Source organism: Nematolebias whitei, chromosome 3 (genome assembly GCF_014905685.2).
Source record: "Nematolebias whitei isolate Nwh7 chromosome 3, NemWhi1, whole genome shotgun sequence".
Classification (NCBI taxonomy): domain Eukaryota; kingdom Metazoa; phylum Chordata; class Actinopteri; order Cyprinodontiformes; family Rivulidae; genus Nematolebias; species Nematolebias whitei.
The window spans coordinates 18,756,763-18,775,178 of NC_056500.1; the positions used below are offsets into that span (position 1 = coordinate 18,756,763).

Consider the following 18,416-nt stretch of genomic DNA (forward strand, 5'->3'; position numbering starts at 1 on the left):
TTATTTTTTTCTTTATTGTTAATGAGATCTGTACACTGATTACATTAGAAGTTGGTCTTTTACTTAAGTGGTACACAAACGAAGCAGCAGGCAATACAACCTGACATTTATCTTCTTTTGTAAGCTATCACAACAGCATCCCCTAGCATGAAGTGCAATAAAGACCTCTAATCCACTGCCACAGTTGCTTAGCATTTAATCAGACAAAGATAATTGTACTGGTGGTTAGCTGATGAACCATTCAATAGGGGTAAGATAAATTCACCCCTTCTTGACCGATTTAGCAAGTGGCTAAAAGTAAACTGCTGCCACAGACGCAGGAAAGGAAACATAAAGTCTGTTGTGATCACAAACTGCACATGGAAATCACTTTAACTTGTTTTGAAGCCAAACAAATTAGTGCGTGAAAAGTAGTAAGAGTGTTCTTTATTTTCCTCTGTGACTGTGAACTGAGCCTCATTAGGGAGACAGAGACGTTGGAAAGAACACGGCCGTCAAACACGTTGTGAGTAGGCACGTTGTTATTTAAGGCCTCAAAGAGGTGACCGAGTCACCACTGGATGCTGTGAAACTGCACCTATTAGTCAATGAAGTCAACTTGCAGTCTTAATAAGTTCTCTGCCCCCTGTCTTTAATATCTCACGTTACTGCTCAAATATGCTCCTATGGTAAAACACCCACATTTATAAAATTTATCTGCAAAGTTTACTTTAAAAATGGCTTTTGGCATTGTTCATATTTGCAGAGCCACCATATTGACTTCTGTTTTATTTTTCCCATCCCCTTTTCCTCATCCTTCCTTACACATATACACACACAAACCCTTTCTTTTTTCTTTCCTCCCAGTAGTCCACTCGCCATTTATCAGCTGTGCTGACCAGATTAAATTACACTTATGTCGTCATGCTTGTTGTTTTATTCGTTTGCTACAACAACTTGGCATTGAAAAAAACTGGAACTCTAGTGATAAACACACATTGATAGACAGTGAGATTTACTGAAATAAAGCAAATTATTAAATTTAAGAGTCACAATGATTTATTTGTAACAATTATGGCACAGATAATTTTTTAGAGGTCTGCAACCTGCAGCTCTGGAGCCACATGCAGCTCTTTGGTCCATCAAGCTCTTTCAAGCTTTGACCAAGACTAACATAAAACTGAATTTTATTGGTTATTCTTACAAAGATAAATCAGGTCTTTAAGAATCTGTCCAGATGACCTGACATAACCTTGTAAGATTTTTCTACCTGGATTGTTGAGCATGCATCAGGACTTTATTGGTTGTTATACCAACAACAAAACGGCTAGTATCAGCAGTTTTCATATTTCAGTTTTGTGTATTTTTTTGGTCATTTTTTTTGCAAATATGGGAATACTAGAACTAATACAAGAAGTGAATCATACTCACTTTAACTTTAAGCTTTATGTCTATACTTTATTTTTTCCACAAAAAAAAAAAAAAATCACAAGTCTAATACAAGAAGTGAATCATACTCACTTTAACTTTATGCTTTATGTCTATACTTTGTTATTTTTTTCCACAAAAAAAAAAATAAAAAAAATCACAAGTCTGCATAATTCATAGTTTTTCTTTTTAATAATTGGTTAAAAATATATATTTTCCTTTTTTACAAGAATCTGTTTTTTTATTTTGTTTTAAATTGTAAAAATATTAATAAATGTTAAAAATCATTAGATATTTGTGGCTTTATAATATGTGACCACTTCTGGACACAAAAACCTCCTCCAACAAACCTAAAGCGGCCCATGGGCCACCACTTGATAATCACAGTTGTAGCAGGTTGTTGCAGCTCTGGACACGTTTAATTTGGTGAACGAAGGCACAAATGGCTCTTTTGATTGTAAAGGTTGCAGACCCATGGTTTAGGTTTTGTTTCATTTTCTGTCAGCTGTGTCATTGTGCTTATATTGATGGTTGCAAGGTGGTACAAAGCTCCAGACATTTAGACCGACAAACTAGACTTTAATGACAAATATTGATTTTTTTTCAGAGCCAGTTAGTGCTGGAGGATGACATATTAACACTATTAGTTCTCTACTGAGGATGATATTGGAAATGTTCACTCAGTACACTGATATATCTTGGACTAGTATTCATAGACAGTTTTACTGTTTATATCAATCCATGTTTTATATTGAAGATTATTTATTTGGAAAAACAATTCAAAAAGGATGTACATCCAGCTCTGCAGTCTTGCGTTGTCTGCCTTTTCATCACATCTTGTTCCACATCTCCTTTCAATTTGCACTGACAGAGCTCGTTCTTCCTCTCCTCTCCCTCAGGGTTTAGTCGGGCTGTCCTGCCGTTTGGCTTAGTGCGGAGAGAGCTGTCTTGTGAAGGCTACCCCATTGATCTTCGGTGTCCAGGAAGTGATGTCATAATGATCGAAAGTGCCAACTACGGCCGAACGGACGACAAGATTTGCGATGCTGACCCCTTCCAGATGGAGAACATCAACTGCTATCTTCCAGATGCCTACAAGATCATGTCACAAAGGTAAAAGGGCAGACACGTCTGTGCAGCGTCAGAACGATTGCTCCAAACTGAAGTGTCTGTTTCAGGGCATTTAGAAAGTTATTGAAAGGGCACAGTGATGGTTCCTGAGCTCCAGCCTACTGCAAACTACTTCAATTTGTCTATCTGCCTCGGTTGACACATTTTCCTGTTTTTAAATGATTTTTATTTGTAGTAAAATGTTCCACAAAACTGAATAGCATGGCTACCTTGAAGTGATTTACTTCAGTAAAAGCAGGAGGCCTGAATGTAAGTGTGAGGGTTGAGGAACAAAAAGGCAATAGCTGCCTTTCAGCATCAATAGCCCACATGACAATAATGTTAACGCCAATAATGAGCCACCTGAACCCCAACCAAAGTGAATTAGAAACTTCATTAGCGAGCTGAAAGGTGAAGAAACAGTGCAGGGGGAGTTTATTGAAAAAAGAAAACATCCAGAGTTAAACCGTGCAGAAATAACCCCCAGTGTCGGAGTAGAGACCGAATCAAAATAACCACATAGCACATTAACTTTTCATTCACCTAAACAAAGAGCTAAATTCATGTGACAGGACTGACAAAGTGCAGATCCGATCTGGCTTGCAGGAGGTAATTTTCTGTCTATTGTAATTCCTGCTTGTTTCAGAGTTAACCTACGACTGTGCAATCTCGATTAAGTATGCTTACTTTAGTCTGTATGTGTTCGCTTTATTATGTCTTAGTACCATTAAGCTTTAGCAGATCATTATATTGTGTTTCTGTGTGTACTTTGGGCATAACTTAGAGTGGCTAAACAAATCTAAAAGAAATACAAAGGTGCACAAGCATGACTACATCATACAAAGCACTGAATACTAAGCTTGTTGCAATAAACAATAAATCAATTAATTGCATGATAAATGAGAATTATCGGCTTCATTTTCATTTACCGGCTTTATGGTTTATTCGTGTCTCTCTCTTTCTACTGAAGACTCTGGATGACAAAAGGCTCAACTCCGGTGCTCTTCACTGACCCCTCCCTTTCTCTTTTCTCTTTAAAATCCTTTTTTACCACCCAAAATCCTGTTTTTGGATCGTTAAAAGCTGCTAAGCTGAGAAGCTAAGCTACAAGCTAAACTAACAAGCGACCTTTGGAAAAAAGCTCTGTCTTATCGAAGCTCCAATGTTTACGGTTGAAACCCATGCCTTCATGTAAAAAGTATTTTTTTCTTTGCAAAAAGAAGCTGAGAACTTGTTTACTGACTTTTTTATTAAAAGCTTTTATTTAAAGAAGCAAGGGGCCTCCCATTTTTCTTAACGAAACACGCTGCTCGCTCCCTCACTATCCATTCTTCGGTTCAAACAGTCTTATATTGCTATCTGGTGGTCAAAAAAAATGTACTACACTCAACAAATTAACCAACATTTCTTCTTAAATTTGACAATAATTACTAATTATTGTCAAATTTCAAACAATATTATTGTTTATTGCAATTAGGGCATTAACAGAGTACTCGAGTAATCTACACATCGATTGCTAGGACATCTATCGAGGTTAAAAATGTAATGTCGAGTAACCGTAGTGACGTCATATTATGTGACCACCGTATGACCGTAGGGGGCGGTGTTGCACTGTTGCAGGTCACAGAGTATGGTGTAACACCGGGTCCAATCCACCGCCCATCCACTGTTTTAAGTTTCGTTTCTGACGTGCTGCACGTTTCTTCACGTTTGTAGCTTAATAATAATAACTAATAGTTTAGTTTTTCCTATGACTTATTTGCAGTATGATAAATGGTAGGAGCATAATATACGCTCCCAATGTTTTGTTGGTCTTTTTTTTGTAAATAATAACCTGTTATTGCGGTTTTATTTATGTATTTATTTTTGTATCTTGAGATCTATGACGTCATCAAATACTCGAGTTCTACTCGGGTTTTATTATGTTAATGTCGAGTTTAAAAAATATATACTCGTTCAACCCCTAATTGCAATAATTTCTGAGACAATTAATCGCCCAGCAAAATCTGTTATCATGACAAACTTACTGAATACATATAAATTCCTTAATATTAATGTTTTCCTAACACAACATTTCAAATTAAAAGAGCAAATGTCTCGCTTGATTCAAGTAAAGGTTAAAAATATGATTCAAAACGAGATATTTTTATAGTGTTGCTCTGCAAGCTCGACTTCAAGTCTTTTTTCTTTTTTTGGCATTTTGTAAATTTAGGCATAGTTCGTTTCTGTGTTGGCTTTGTGATGCTTCCTGTTGATGGGATTATAGAATGATGCCTCCTCTGCCCCACACCCTGACAGAGGCAACTTTACAAAAGCAGCTGATCAGGATTTCATTGTGGTTTCATGACATAAATGTGCATTAGTTTCTATTTAATTGTTCTCTTTTTTTTCTTGTTAAAAAGCATTATTAGTAATATTATATACATATATATATATTATCAGTCCTTTTACAAAGTGATTGGAAAGCATCGTTATACTTTGGAATGACTCTCTAGCAAAAATGCTTAACGCTTGTTTGTGTGTGTGTGTCACAGCTTTAAACATACTTTAATTTACAAATTAAAATCATTTCATTATTTTTTCTCTTCTACAATAACAGAAAGAATACCAGCTATTAAATGAAAATAAAGTGAAAGAATAATATTATTAGCTACAGCACGCAGTAAGAAAGCTATTAAGTACATTTTTGCACATTTTCTGAATGTGAGCAGCTCAGGGGCCAGGCATCCAGCAGTTAGTCTTTATGTAAATAAACTAAGTATTACAATGATCTTGTAATACTTGGAATACAATGACCTTTTAAATGTGTTTGTTTTATTGCATTGAATCATAAATGCAATAAATATAATCCAAAACCCAATCCCAGAACCCCCCCACCCCCACCCCAAATAGAAATAAAATAAATTATTATTATTGTTATTTTTAATGAAGTGGGGCGAACTGAATTCATCTGCTGGCCATTTCCAGCCCATGGGCCACTAGTTGAATAGCCCTGTTTTAGAGTGTTATAAAATTCTTCAACAATTCCTACCATATACACAACTTTTTTTAAACATCACGAGTATCGTTACCAGGAGACTTCTTTTTCTTGATTCCTAACACTTAAAACATGTTTTCTCACTTGCAGAAAAGTATGATCCAGTGTAACTTGGTCACCGTATTAGCTTGGACTTACACATACTCATTTAGGCACGGTAGGCTTCCAGCAGGAACAACATATACTACACGAGACTTAATACATGGGACCAGTTGTCACACTGGGATGCCACTGGAGCCAAAGTGCACATGATGGAATGACATATGACTGCCACAGACACAGATATTGGCTGGTATAAGACAGTCAGCAACTCTGGCAAGTCGCCTTGGGAAATAAAAAAAAAAGAATGAAATAAAAGAGTAGGGCTCTTGTATTCAGGGGGTTTATTGTCAAGTCCTATTTGATGAAGTCAGATAGCTGACTCACAATGTCTGTCTTTAAAGACTGCATTTTATTTGCTCACTGCTTTTGACCCAGTGTATTACGCTGCCCTCTGCCTTGTTCATGCAAAAACTGAACACTGAATCTCAAAGACTGACTCCTAAACAGTCTCCTCATAACTCCCTGCACCAAAGCCTGTAGAAGACTTTGCTTCATGCTTCGTATACATAGACTAAAGCGAGTGTGAGGCTGTTTTACTTACAGCAAAACAAATTGCATAGAAAAAAAGTGATGTGTCTCACAGGTATCTGTGTGAAAGATTTTTTTTTCCTGTTACTGCAGGAAAAGATAAATAAATTAACACAATGACTGCAAAAGATAACGAAAAAAGTGATTGGCATGAGCATTTTTCACACATCACCTCTGACGCCAGGTCTAATACGCCTTCATTGTGCTGTGGAGCTACGTGTGAAACTACAGAGGCGGCATAACAAGGTCAAAGTTGATCCACCGTGTGTACAACTGCAAGGAGGTAGTCACAGAGTTGAATTTGCTTGTATGTGTGAAGTGGGTGGTGATGCGTGCAACACGCACTCCAACCAACATCGCTGTTGTCACCCAGCTGATTTTGTGACGCCGCCTTTCTGTGTTTCAATGCACGCCGGCATGGCATGAAGCCACTGTGGTTTGGCATGTGTGAATTACAAAAGAAAAACAGCAACTTCACGAGGAAGCCTTTTCTTAACACCAGATAATGTGCAATCAATGTGCAAAAAGGGCTATAAACTTACAGGACGTGCCATATTATTGTTTTTGTTTGTTTTGTTTTTGAGTGTACAAGTTCATGAGAGATATTTCCATAGAAATGTGAGACCACATTGTTAACTTATTCTTAAAAAAACATGAAAAGCATTTATTTTATTTCAAGTAAAGCAAAATAGGTCAGCTATTATGAAATTTAGTTCAATGGCATTTTGACTAAATGTCTAATTATGCATATAGAACTGATTTGGAATTTAGCAATGCAATAATTTGCTTAAATATAACAAAGTTCAGTCAGGTTATCTGTATGGTTTCTTTTTTTTTTTTTTTTTTTTTGAGAAGTTTTGTCCTTCTTCCAAAGGATTTCATCAGTCCGAGGAGCCATTACAAACTCAGTTCCATAAGCAACACACTTACATAGTGGACCAACCAGTTTGCTGGTGATTTCTGGGGCCCACCTTCTCCCACGTTGACTCTTTTAATTTCTGTGGCAGCCATTGCTAAAGTGGTTCAAAACATCAAAGTTCATGCTCATAAACTGATGATTTGGCAGCATGATGGCTCAGTGGTTAGCACTGTTGCCTCACAGCAAGAAGGTCCTGTGTTCAATCCCCGATTGGACCTGGGGTCTTCCTGTGTGGAGTTTGCATGTTCTTCTCGTGCTTGCGTGGGTTTTCTCCGGGTACTCCCGTTTCCTCCCACAGATCAAAAATATGTATGCTAGGCTGCCTTCAGGCCCAGTTCTCCCTTACAAAAGAGATATGTCATTTGCCTGGTTAAATGAAGGTTAATAAACAAGAAAATAAATAATCAATAAACCAGGTAAAAAAAATCCAACAAAGTTAGTCAGGTCAACAGAAGTCTTTCTGGTCCACTATGTGAGTGTGCTGCTTGTGGGACGGAGTTTGTTGTGGATCCTCAAGGCTCCAGTATTCTCCTGCGTCTTGTCAGCAGCGCAGAAACTGTGCGCACTGTCCGCAGAGGGTTGAGACTTCATGCTCGAGCGTCCACCGTGAGCGGCTGCAGAGCAGCTCCGCAGACAAGGGACGTTTACCTTCGGGACAAATTGAGGTCGCCGATTGGTCAATTGCTGACACGCCTACTGAGTTGATTGACAGGTCTAAAAAAAAGAGAGTTGGCAGCTCCAGCCGCAGCGGTGTTCTGTGTTTATATGTTGTTAATAAAAAGTTCTTAAAAAAAAAAAACAGGGAGCACTGGCCATGCAACCCACACATCAGAGCAGCCCACCAGGAAATCTCCAGACCCTCCTGCAGCCACGCTAAACCTGATTTTAATTTGCTCGTGACAAATTCCTTCATTTCTCACCATTTCAGTCATGGCATCAACGGAGGAGGAAGAGATCGCTTACCTTTTGGCAAAAAAACAAACAAATAAAAGGCCAGGTCAGGGATGAAGAAGGGGAATTTAATACATTAGTGTCACAAACAAAACAGTCCATCGCCTGGCAGTTTATTGTGCAACATTGCGTACGCGGTCGTAAAAATTGAGCTTTGCGCGGACATGCCCTGTGGACGTACACGCGTACCTCTGCGTGTACGTACGTACGTGGAAGTATACTGGGGGCTTCAGACTAATTAAGCTCTTTGGATGAAGGATGAATCTTATCAACAAAAAATATATAAACCATCCAGATGACCTGACTGAACTTTGTTGGATTTTCTACCTGGATTATTGTGCATGGACTTTGATGTTTTGAACCACTTTGGCTATGGCTGCCTCAGAGCAGTCGATGGGGTAGAGGGCGGGCCCCAAAAAAACATCTTATCACCAGCAAACTGGTTGGTCCACTATGTGAGTGTGCTGCTTGTGGGACTGAGTTTGTTGTGGCTCATTGGACTGATTAAGTCCTTTGGATGAAGGAAAAAACATATAAAAAAAAAAGTCCAGATGACCTGACTGAACTTTGTAGGATTTTTTTACCTGGGTTATTGAGCATGAACTTTGATGTTGCTTAAATATAATTATTTTTAGATTATTATTTTTTTTTTCATTTAGCATTTTGGGATGCCGTGCTTGCTTGCTATGAGGTCTGAGCCCCTCATATCGCCACAAGTCAAAACTCGACTGTGTCCTGGCTTATTTTGTATGTAACCCAGCCAAAATTGTTATATTTCACAGTAATAAAAAAAAGTATTTCCTTTCAGTGCAGCCTACATCAATCAGGGATTGAAGAGCCAAAAATATTTGGTACCACACTATTACTATGGTTTCCTAATTTAGATGTGCAGGGAACATTACATTAGTTAGCTCTTGTGTGGAAATCTGGGTTCACTTTTAAACATCTAAAATTGATGTGGCCCTGTAGTGTGGAGAATTGGATTGAGGCTTTGCTGAGTTTGATGGATCCTGTTGGCACTCCAACTTGTTTTTATATCTGCCTGGCAATATTATATTCATGAGCACAATGATTTTATGAAAATAGCCTTAGGACTGTTGTGGCTCAATTAGAACATTCAGCTGCAAGCAATTAGTTGACTCAAGTGGGTGATAATCTGTACAGGAATTTTTCATGTGGACACCTCTCCCCTGCAGATGTTAAACTGCATGCTAGTACAGTTTGAAATAATTAATTCATTGATAATAATATTCACTGGTGTGATTTTCTTTTTGTGTGTGTGCATGATTTTTTTTTTCTTTGAGCAATTTTAATTTGTAGTGATAACATTTTCTCTTCTTTTTAAATGCTAATTATCCCAAACACATTTCGCAGCACCCAGCTAACATCCAGTAGATTAAAATCACATTTAAAATGTATTATTTGCGACACGTTCGGTTTTCTGCGCAAATCATTTGTTCCTCACTTATGATTAATTCAAATTCAGCCACATGTCTGTATTGCTGTAGGATCTAGGAAGATGACACCAATATGCCTTGATTAATGATTTTTTTACAAAGAAGGACATAATAAGATATACAATATGAAAAGTGGCTTACACTTATTGATTTTTCTTAGACTAATAAGCTTCATTGTAAGTATTCAATAACAGGGACATTGACTGCTGTAACATAACATGGTTGGTTCCTGTGTGGATCATGACTTTTCAAGGGGTGTATCATTGACTAAAATAATCAATGCAGATGGCTCTCGAAAAGGGAAGATTAAAGTCATTATTGAGATTATATAGTTAAACTGAGTGGATAATCATTATCAATTACTAGAAAAATACTGCTCCAAAACAACACAGGGTGTTTGAATTGTTACGTTTTTGGTGGCACATTATGAAGACTTTAAATATATCAGTTGTTACCAAATATTAAGTTAATTAAAAAAAAAGGGCTAAAGCCGATTTATAGTGCAAAAAAGTGATAACAGTATGTCCTCAGCTCTGTTTTCTGAGTTAACATCAATAAATATAAGGTGGGTTTGGAGACGGAAGAATGTTACTTACACTATTTATATCAGTGACAGTACTGCTTGCAAGGCTCTCCAAGGAGCTCCATTCTTGCCGCCTGACAGCACTCTGCCTTGTACTTTGTCTCTGTACACACACTGTTAGTGTTTATTTAAAGCACAGCAGATTAAGATTTTATCAAGAGCCAGATTGAGTTTGGATGTTTCTGAGGGATATGCAAAAGTTCACACAACGCGCAACTACTCAATGAATAGATGTTAAGTATTGTTAATTGCTGGAAATCCACTTAACACCTATGTTTGCAAGAAAACGTTTTGCAAATAAATTAGCTCTCGAGCATTAGTTTTGTGTAAAACATTTTGAATTTTTAATAACATGACTTCCTCTTATTTTACAATAATACTAATGGGTACACCTTAAACACCTTAAATTCAGATTTGTATGGCATATTAATGTACTGTGCATTGATACATAATTTATTTTTATTCAGCATTAAATTCATCTCAGTTCAACAAAGTTCAGTCAGGTCATCTGGATGGTTTCTTTTTTTGTTCAGACGTTTCGTCCTTCATCCAAAGGACTTCATCAGTCTGAAAAGCCACAACAAGCTAAGTCCCACAAGTAGCAAACCCACATAGTGGACCAACCAGTTTGCTGGTGATAAGATGGTTTCTGGGGCTCGCCCTGTCCCCCGTCTCCTCTGAAGCAGCCATAGTCAAAGTGGTTCAAAACATCAAAGTTCATGTTCATTAATCCTCCTATGGCTCCCCGGACTGATGAAGTCCTTTGGATGAAGGATGAAATGTCTCAACAAAAAAAGAAACTGTGCAGGTGACCTGACTGATCTTTGTTGGATTTTTTTTTTTTTTTTTTACCTGGATTATTGAGCATGAACGTTGATGGCATCTCAGTTCAGTCCATCAGTTCGTCTGTGATCAATGAAAATTATTGTACAAAATGATCCATGAAAAGAACTGTATATGTAATGTGCAAGGTATTATTATTATTATTATTTTAAGTTTAAGTTTAAATGATGTAAAGTCAATCCAACAGTGAGAGTGAGCAGACATTTTGGAGTTAAAATTATTAAATTGTTTGACTTGCCCCCCTCAGGTTATTGTCATTGCCTTTCCTGTATGACATTTTCTTTACGCGTGGGTTGTTTAGCGTTGCATTCTTTCGTCTTGTAAAGGTCACTTTTCGACCAGCAGACTGTCACAATAACATTTCCATTGACTTCAGCGGCATGACGATATACCTCGTCTGGTATAAAAATCAATAGGAGAGGTGGACGGATGCAAGTCAAACAGCTTTAGTCCTGGCTATTTAAGAGCCTGCGATACTTCCATTGAGCAGTATTGGCAGTTCCTATAAATATAGCATGAACGCAAACATATGACAGTAATTATATGTGTCAGGGATGTCTTGTCCGGATGTTGAGTCAGAGCTCAAGATAAAAACAGGATGCTAATGGTTAATTTCTAATGACCCATTTCCTGAAAAATTATTGGGCCACCCTGCTTAAAATGTACAAGTACACTTATACTGAAGGTGAATATTATACCTAAAAGATGTGTGCATTGTGTGTGTGTGTGTGTGTGCGTGCTCTCTGTGCCCTGTTCACATCAGGTTGTTTCTCTTGCTGCCATTCAGTGGCCCTGGAAATGATTTAATTTTTCAATGGCCTGTCTGCTATCAACAGGCTTGCCTCTTGAGAGAGATGTCTGCCTTGATAATTGTGCCATGAACCTCATCAGCATTTCAGATGAAATGGGGCTAGACGGGTCACTTTGAGTTTAAGAGACGCTAATTTGATTGAAATTCAAACTGGGAGCGCCAGGAAGTAGATTGTGCCTTTTTGTGTAATGTGCTTCGCTCACTCATCTTGCTTCTCATCTCCAGTTACACAGAAATTGTTTTCTCTGCTCCAACTCTTTTTTTTTATTATTATATTGTAAATTGTATTGGACTCTTTAGAAAAACTGAGTTCTGAGGGACAGAAATTTAAATTTGCTGCAAAACAATCTTGCATTTAACTGTTAATGGGCAAGTCATGTAAGAAACGTAATACAAGTTTCTTTTGAGTAGATAAAATGAAATAGTGCCAAGTCACAATGTGCATTCAAAGTACTTATCTCATGCTGCCGTCTTCATTCATACCCATCTACTCACTACAGACTCATGTTCGGGCCGCTGTTTAACATACCATATTATTTTACATTAGCATATAATTTGGATTTCTTTAGTGTATCATTTAGCTTAGCGTTCATTTAGCGTTAATCTTAGTGTATATCTTAGATCTTATCTAGCACATTTTGCAGCACACTGAAACCTGCAGTTTATTGGATCTTAGATTGCCAAACCATTTCCACACCGCTGGATTAGTCTTTTCTCTCTTATCAGTTATGTTGTCTGCTTTCTTTTCGCTTGTGAAAACTTGTTCAGTCACATTCTGACGGTCATAATAATAATAATAATAATAATAATAATAATGTGTTATGTGTTGCTGTCATTGTATGTTCCCATACAATGGCCAAATTGGCTCTCTGCATTTAACCCATCCACCCCCAGGTGGTGCAGGGCAGCTATTGAAGGTGCCCGGGGAGCAATTGGGGATAGGGTGTGCTGCTCAAAGACACCACGAGATGTTCAATGACTGGGGATTGAACCTGGGACTTTCAGGTCCCGAGTCGGCTGCCCTGCCTCTACCCCATCTCGGCCCCATGGGCACTCATTTTGAAGCAAAAACTTATTGTGGGTTGGAGCTTAGCCTAGCCTAGCCTAGCCTAGCCTGCTACCGCTGACTCCTTCTGGCATTGAATTGTGTGTGTGGTGTACATCACCACACATTTACGCAATTGTGTTGTGCCTTTTTCTGTTTGGGTTGAAATGGCCGTTTCAACCCAAACAGAAAAACAAATGTGTCAGTGAAATGCTGTAATCATAGTGTAATGTATATTGAAATATGGAAAATGTGCTTAAAACACATATCACAGTTACTGAATAAAATATATTTTGATATAACAGTATTGAATTATTGTCCAGCCCTAGATCCTTATAGATGGTCTCTTTTTATACTAGTCTAACCTTAGACGGTATAAATATATCAGACATCAGACATGAACATGAATGTTGACGTTGAAGTTGAACTGGCCCGTTTCGGTATAGGTCACAAGTCCTGCCTCAGCCATGTAAACACCCAAACATTGGGGGGCGGGGGCACCTTGGAATATTTTTCAGGTGTTTGACTCTTGTTGATTCACAATGTTTTTACTGTATATATGTTCAAATATTCATTGTTGCACTATTAGTTGTTCACTTATCTGTAATGAGGAATTGCAAAACACAAATTGCAAAGTATTTTAGACCAGCTGGGGTAATGTGAATCTTTCAAATGGTCTTTATTATAAGAAGCATCATATCTGCAACTGAATCCCATCAGTCTATTAAATGTTGAAACAACTTTCCACATTTTTCCATATTAGCCCCGGTGATGCTGTTACAATTGAAAATAAAAAGAGAACACAGTAAAATGAGTACTGTACCAGCTTAAAAATATGCCTGTGTTTATCAGCTGTTCAAAATGGAATGTACTGTAATAGAAATACAGTTTAATGAGGAATTAAGCACACTTCACAACTTACAAATACCTATTCCCATGCCTAGTATAAGAAAAAAAAAGTCACAAATTTGTCATTTATGACTATGTATTGTTCAACATTATCTTCATGTCAAATTATTCCACTGACATGGTTTATGACGGCAGTGAAAAAGGTTAAACTGCATGTAGATACATGGTATCAGGAGTGCCATCAGTTCTACCTCGTTGGCATACTATTCCACCCCTTACCACTGTCAGCTGGGAGTGCTCATTTTTAAAAGAGATTTGCATCAAATCCATGCAGCGTTTTCTACGACATTCTAATTGTACTGATGTCTGCCTCTCCCAAAAGGTCAGAGATGTGATGGGATTACATTTGGAATACTTCAGTGTGATTAACTGGCAGGGGGTGGTGTGCGTGTGTGGTGGTGGTGGGGGAGGGGGATCAATCATAGTAAAACTAAGCTCTGTCATGTACGTTTAGTTTAACTTAAATTCTGACAATTGTTTTGTCTTAAAAATGTTTAAAGAACTATATTTCCTAAGAATACATCAAGATTCATGCTCAATAATCCAGGTAAAAAAATCAAATAATGTTCAGTAAATTCATCTGGACAGTGTCTTTTTTGCTAAATCTATTTTTGTTCCTTACATTTTTCGGCATGATCCTCGTCCCGCAGGTTTCAAGCCATTTCAACAAATCATAAATCAAAATGTTCAGCTCTTTCAGAACAATCCTGCTATGACTTTTGGTATTGGTGCAACTTTAGCTTTTTGAAATATTTAGCCTTTTCTGCATTTTTTTTTCCGCATAGAAAGTGAAATGAGCTTATTTTACATCCTTCAAATATATAGATCTGTTTACAACCTTATATTTTGCCTTTCACATTTTGTTTCAGTTCAATGTCTTTCAGCTTCCTTGTGCAAATTTAAACTTTATCCCAGCTATTTTCAGTTAATTTCAGCTGTTTTCCAGCTGTCTTTGATTAGAAAATAATAATAATAATAATAAACTGGGACCCTGTGTATACAGTTTTGTTCCAACTCATGCCACATGTGATGAAACTTTTTATTTTTTCATTTAGCCTTTATTTATACAGGTAGTCTCATTGAGCCACGAGAACTCATTTTCAAGAGAGACCTGTTTGGGGAGCACATGGTGGGGGTTAAGGGCCTTGCTCATGGGCCCAGAGTGGGGCGAATGAGGGTGGGGGCAAGTGTGGGTGTTTCACCTACCCCACCCGCAATTTTGATGTTGTCGGGGCCGGGGCGTGAACCGGTGATCTTCGGATCACAGGCCCACCTCTCTAACCTCTGCGCCACCACTCCCCAAGTGAAATGACAATAAAACTTACTTGAACGTGAACTTAAAATTTTGTCCAACTGTTTTGTGATCTTTTTAGATTCTTTCTGCTAACTACAACATTTTTGTGCTTCTTCTAACTTATTTCTGCTTATTTCAGCTTGTTATGCGCCTTTTAGCTTTTTCTACTATTTCAGCTATATAGCTGTTTAATGCAAATTTAAGCTTTTTCAGCTGAATTCACATTTTTTGTACCCATTTCAACTTTTTTTCAGGCTAAGTCTGCAAAAATATGCTCTCTCCACTTCCTTCTTGTAATTTCAACTTCTGTCCGCCTTTTAGCTACTTTTCATCTGGTGTTTTTTGTGCTAATTTAAGCTTTTTTTTTTTAGATAATTTAAACTTTTTTGTGCGCATTTTTGCTTCTTTCAGCCAAATTGGACAAACGTTATTTCTGCCTTTTTATGCTAATTTAAACTTTATCTTTTGAGCTACCTTTCTAGCTAATTTTAGCTGTTAGATAAATTCAAGTTTTTCATGGTAATTCCTGATGCTTTCAGTTATTTCACTTTCAGTTATTTCAGCTACTATTTACTGTATCTCTTTATATGGTAATTTTAGCATTTTCATCTGATTCCAAACTTGAGCTCATTTCAGCTACTTTTATGTCCTTCTGATAGTTTAAACTCATTTCTTTCTTTTCAGCTACATTTTTTCTCTGCTTTTTAGCTAATTTCCTAATTTGGGTGCTCATTTCTGCTTATTTAAACCTAATTCAGCAAACGTGTTCTTTCTGCTTTGTTCAGCTAATTTAGGCTTGTTCTTGTACTTCAGCTACATTTCAGCTTTGTTTTTTAGCTAAATTCAGCTGTTTTTCAGCAGGTTCTTCAGCAATAACCATTCACGCTGCATTTTCGCAGGAAATGCACTTCCTCTAGTTAAATTTGTACTCTTTTTACTTTTGCTTTAACTTGTTGGGCTATTGCATTTATAGAATGTATCACTCTGAAGAAACGTGGAAAAAATTCCTTTGACTTGATATTCATTGAGTAGATGATTAATTAATATATAGCCTCAGACTATCAAAAAGATAGTCAGAGATAACACGTTTTACATTTATTTAATTAGTGTGCACAGTGAGACCTGTGCCCTGGCAAACCAAATGCTGAAGGTTTTATTGGAGGAATTTCAATTACATGCTTTCTCTAAAAATGTGTGCCAGGACTATGCATAGGAGGAGTCATTAGGGCTTTTTCAATTGGTCTCGGGAGATGCCTGAGGTTTCACAGATGAGCCGGTAATCAGACATAGATCAGGGTGCCCCTGTTCCACTGCTCTAAAATTAGGGCAATACATCAGGAAGAGCTATCAACACTTATGTCAACATTGTTTCAAAAGAAATATGAGCTTTTTAGTGCTTCTCTCTGTTGTTCAATACATTTGCCTGAGTAATAATGGCTGGTCTACGTCTCATTAGTGTCACTAATTTTATATTTTTATATTATTCCATTTCATATGCCTCACGTAAACTAAGCATTCATTTCCTGGTCTCAGTGGAATGTGCTAGATAAAGCACTGTAATTTATATTGCTTCTGCATGATAATGCTCATTCATGAACAAAGCAGACAGAGTCATCAAAGTGACCATTTAATGTATGGGAAGCACTGCAGATTCATAAAATATTAGCCACAAAAACAAGCAGCATATTATGGTCTCAGCATGAGGTGCATCTTTTAATTTCTAAATAGTAACTCATTTCCATGATAACGGAGAAAATGCTGATATTTTTGTCTTATTACACTTGGAGGTCATTAATATAGTGAAAGGCTCCTTTGAGATTCTCTCTGCTCACAGATGTGAACATAAATGTGTCCGTGGAATGAAATAAGGCACGGTTTTAACATGCTTGTTCAACTCAATGCACTTAGGAAGGTAATTTTAATCATGTTTTTTTAAAAGAAAATGAAAGAGCTCTGTTAATTGTCTTACACATAAAGTACAGTGAGGATAATTTATTTTGCGCTTGGAAATAATTACTAATGTCTCACTGGTTCACCTGCCAATTAGTTTGATTTTTCTATTTTTATTTGAATACAGGAAACTTTTGCTTAAGTACCTGAATACAGTTTAGTGCTATAAACCACAACAGCATGTGAGCAGTTATGACTGCAGCCAAAATATGATTGTTCTCAACCTGCAACCAAAAGATACTCCAGTGTGTCTGACCCTGCTTTTTATCTTAACAACAACCAACTGTTCCATTAAAATACCTAAATATGATATTAACAGCCTTTAGAGCCAGAGCAGTGATTACTTCTGCAGCCCACAAAACAGGAAAACACAATGCAATCAGAAATACATTTCCCAATGAGATTGTAAATGAGCCTACTGCTCTGTGATAAAAAGAAACACATATTTTCTCTGGTCCAAGCTAAATCAGCAGAATAAAGTTATTGATCTGATGTCTCAAATTGCTCATAGAATTGTAAATCCCCCAGGTAGCAAAGAGGACTTTCTCGAGGTATTAATGGCATTATCATGATTTCATCTGTGGTAACTCACAACTACTGGGACCTCAAAGCCCAATGGGCCAGCTTTAATGTCTGCTGTCCAAATGTTACTTGCAATGCTGGTGAAAAAAGAAAAAAAAAAAGAAACTATAAATCAATTACATTTCTCTCAATGCAATTATGTTGTTGTTTTTTTATAGTTATTTACGGCAAGCGTTTTTTTTTTTTTCTAAAACATATGGCAAAGATACTGCGTGACACATTCAGTTTAGCACCTTTTTTTTTTTTTTGTTATTGGAAATACAACATTATTTAATTACATCAAAGTTCATGCTCAATAATCCAGGTTAAAAAAAATAAAAAAAATCAGACAAAGTTCAGTCAGGTCATCTGGACAGTTTCTTTTTTTGTTGAGCCATTTAGTCCTTCATCCAAAGGACTTCATCAGTCTTCACCATTAAACTGGTTGGCCCACTATGTGAGTGTACTGCTTGTGGGACTGAGTTTGTTGTGGCTCCTCGGACTGATGAAGTCCTTTGAATGAAGGATGAAACGTCTCAACAAAAAAATAAACTGTCCAGATGACCTGACTTAAATTTGTTGAATATTTAGTTACACGTGTTTTTTTCAGCCCAGGGTTCTGGAGTACATTGAAAACGTGAAGCTTTACTACAGTCTTAAGTTTTTGGATCCCTCTGTTCTAAAATTGTGTTTCTATAAAGTTTCAAGTAATTTATGGTATAATTTTCATCATTTTGCTAAATGTACTTTATAAAGACAAAAAAAAAAACAGTTAAATGTTTAGCATTACACAAACATGTAAATATTGATGTGATAAACGTTTAGGATGAGACATAAAACGGTAATTAACATGTTATCGAAGCGTGTTGACCAGAGTGTTTAACACACTGAGGCAGAGGCTCTTCATAA

General features: G+C 37.1%; 1 protein-coding gene across 1 annotated transcript in view; it reads left to right on the forward strand.

The window, feature by feature from the left end:
* The first annotated feature begins 2,302 nt into the window (after nt 1–2,302).
* adgrl2a (adhesion G protein-coupled receptor L2a) overlaps nt 2,303–18,416 on the forward strand; it is a 75,272-nt gene continuing 59,158 nt past the window's right edge. Inside the window, exon 1 of the mRNA XM_037698060.1 lies at nt 2,303–2,520. Within this exon, the coding sequence (XP_037553988.1) occupies nt 2,405–2,520 (116 nt within the window). The 5' untranslated portion in view covers nt 2,303–2,404. The remainder of the gene's footprint in view (nt 2,521–18,416) is intronic.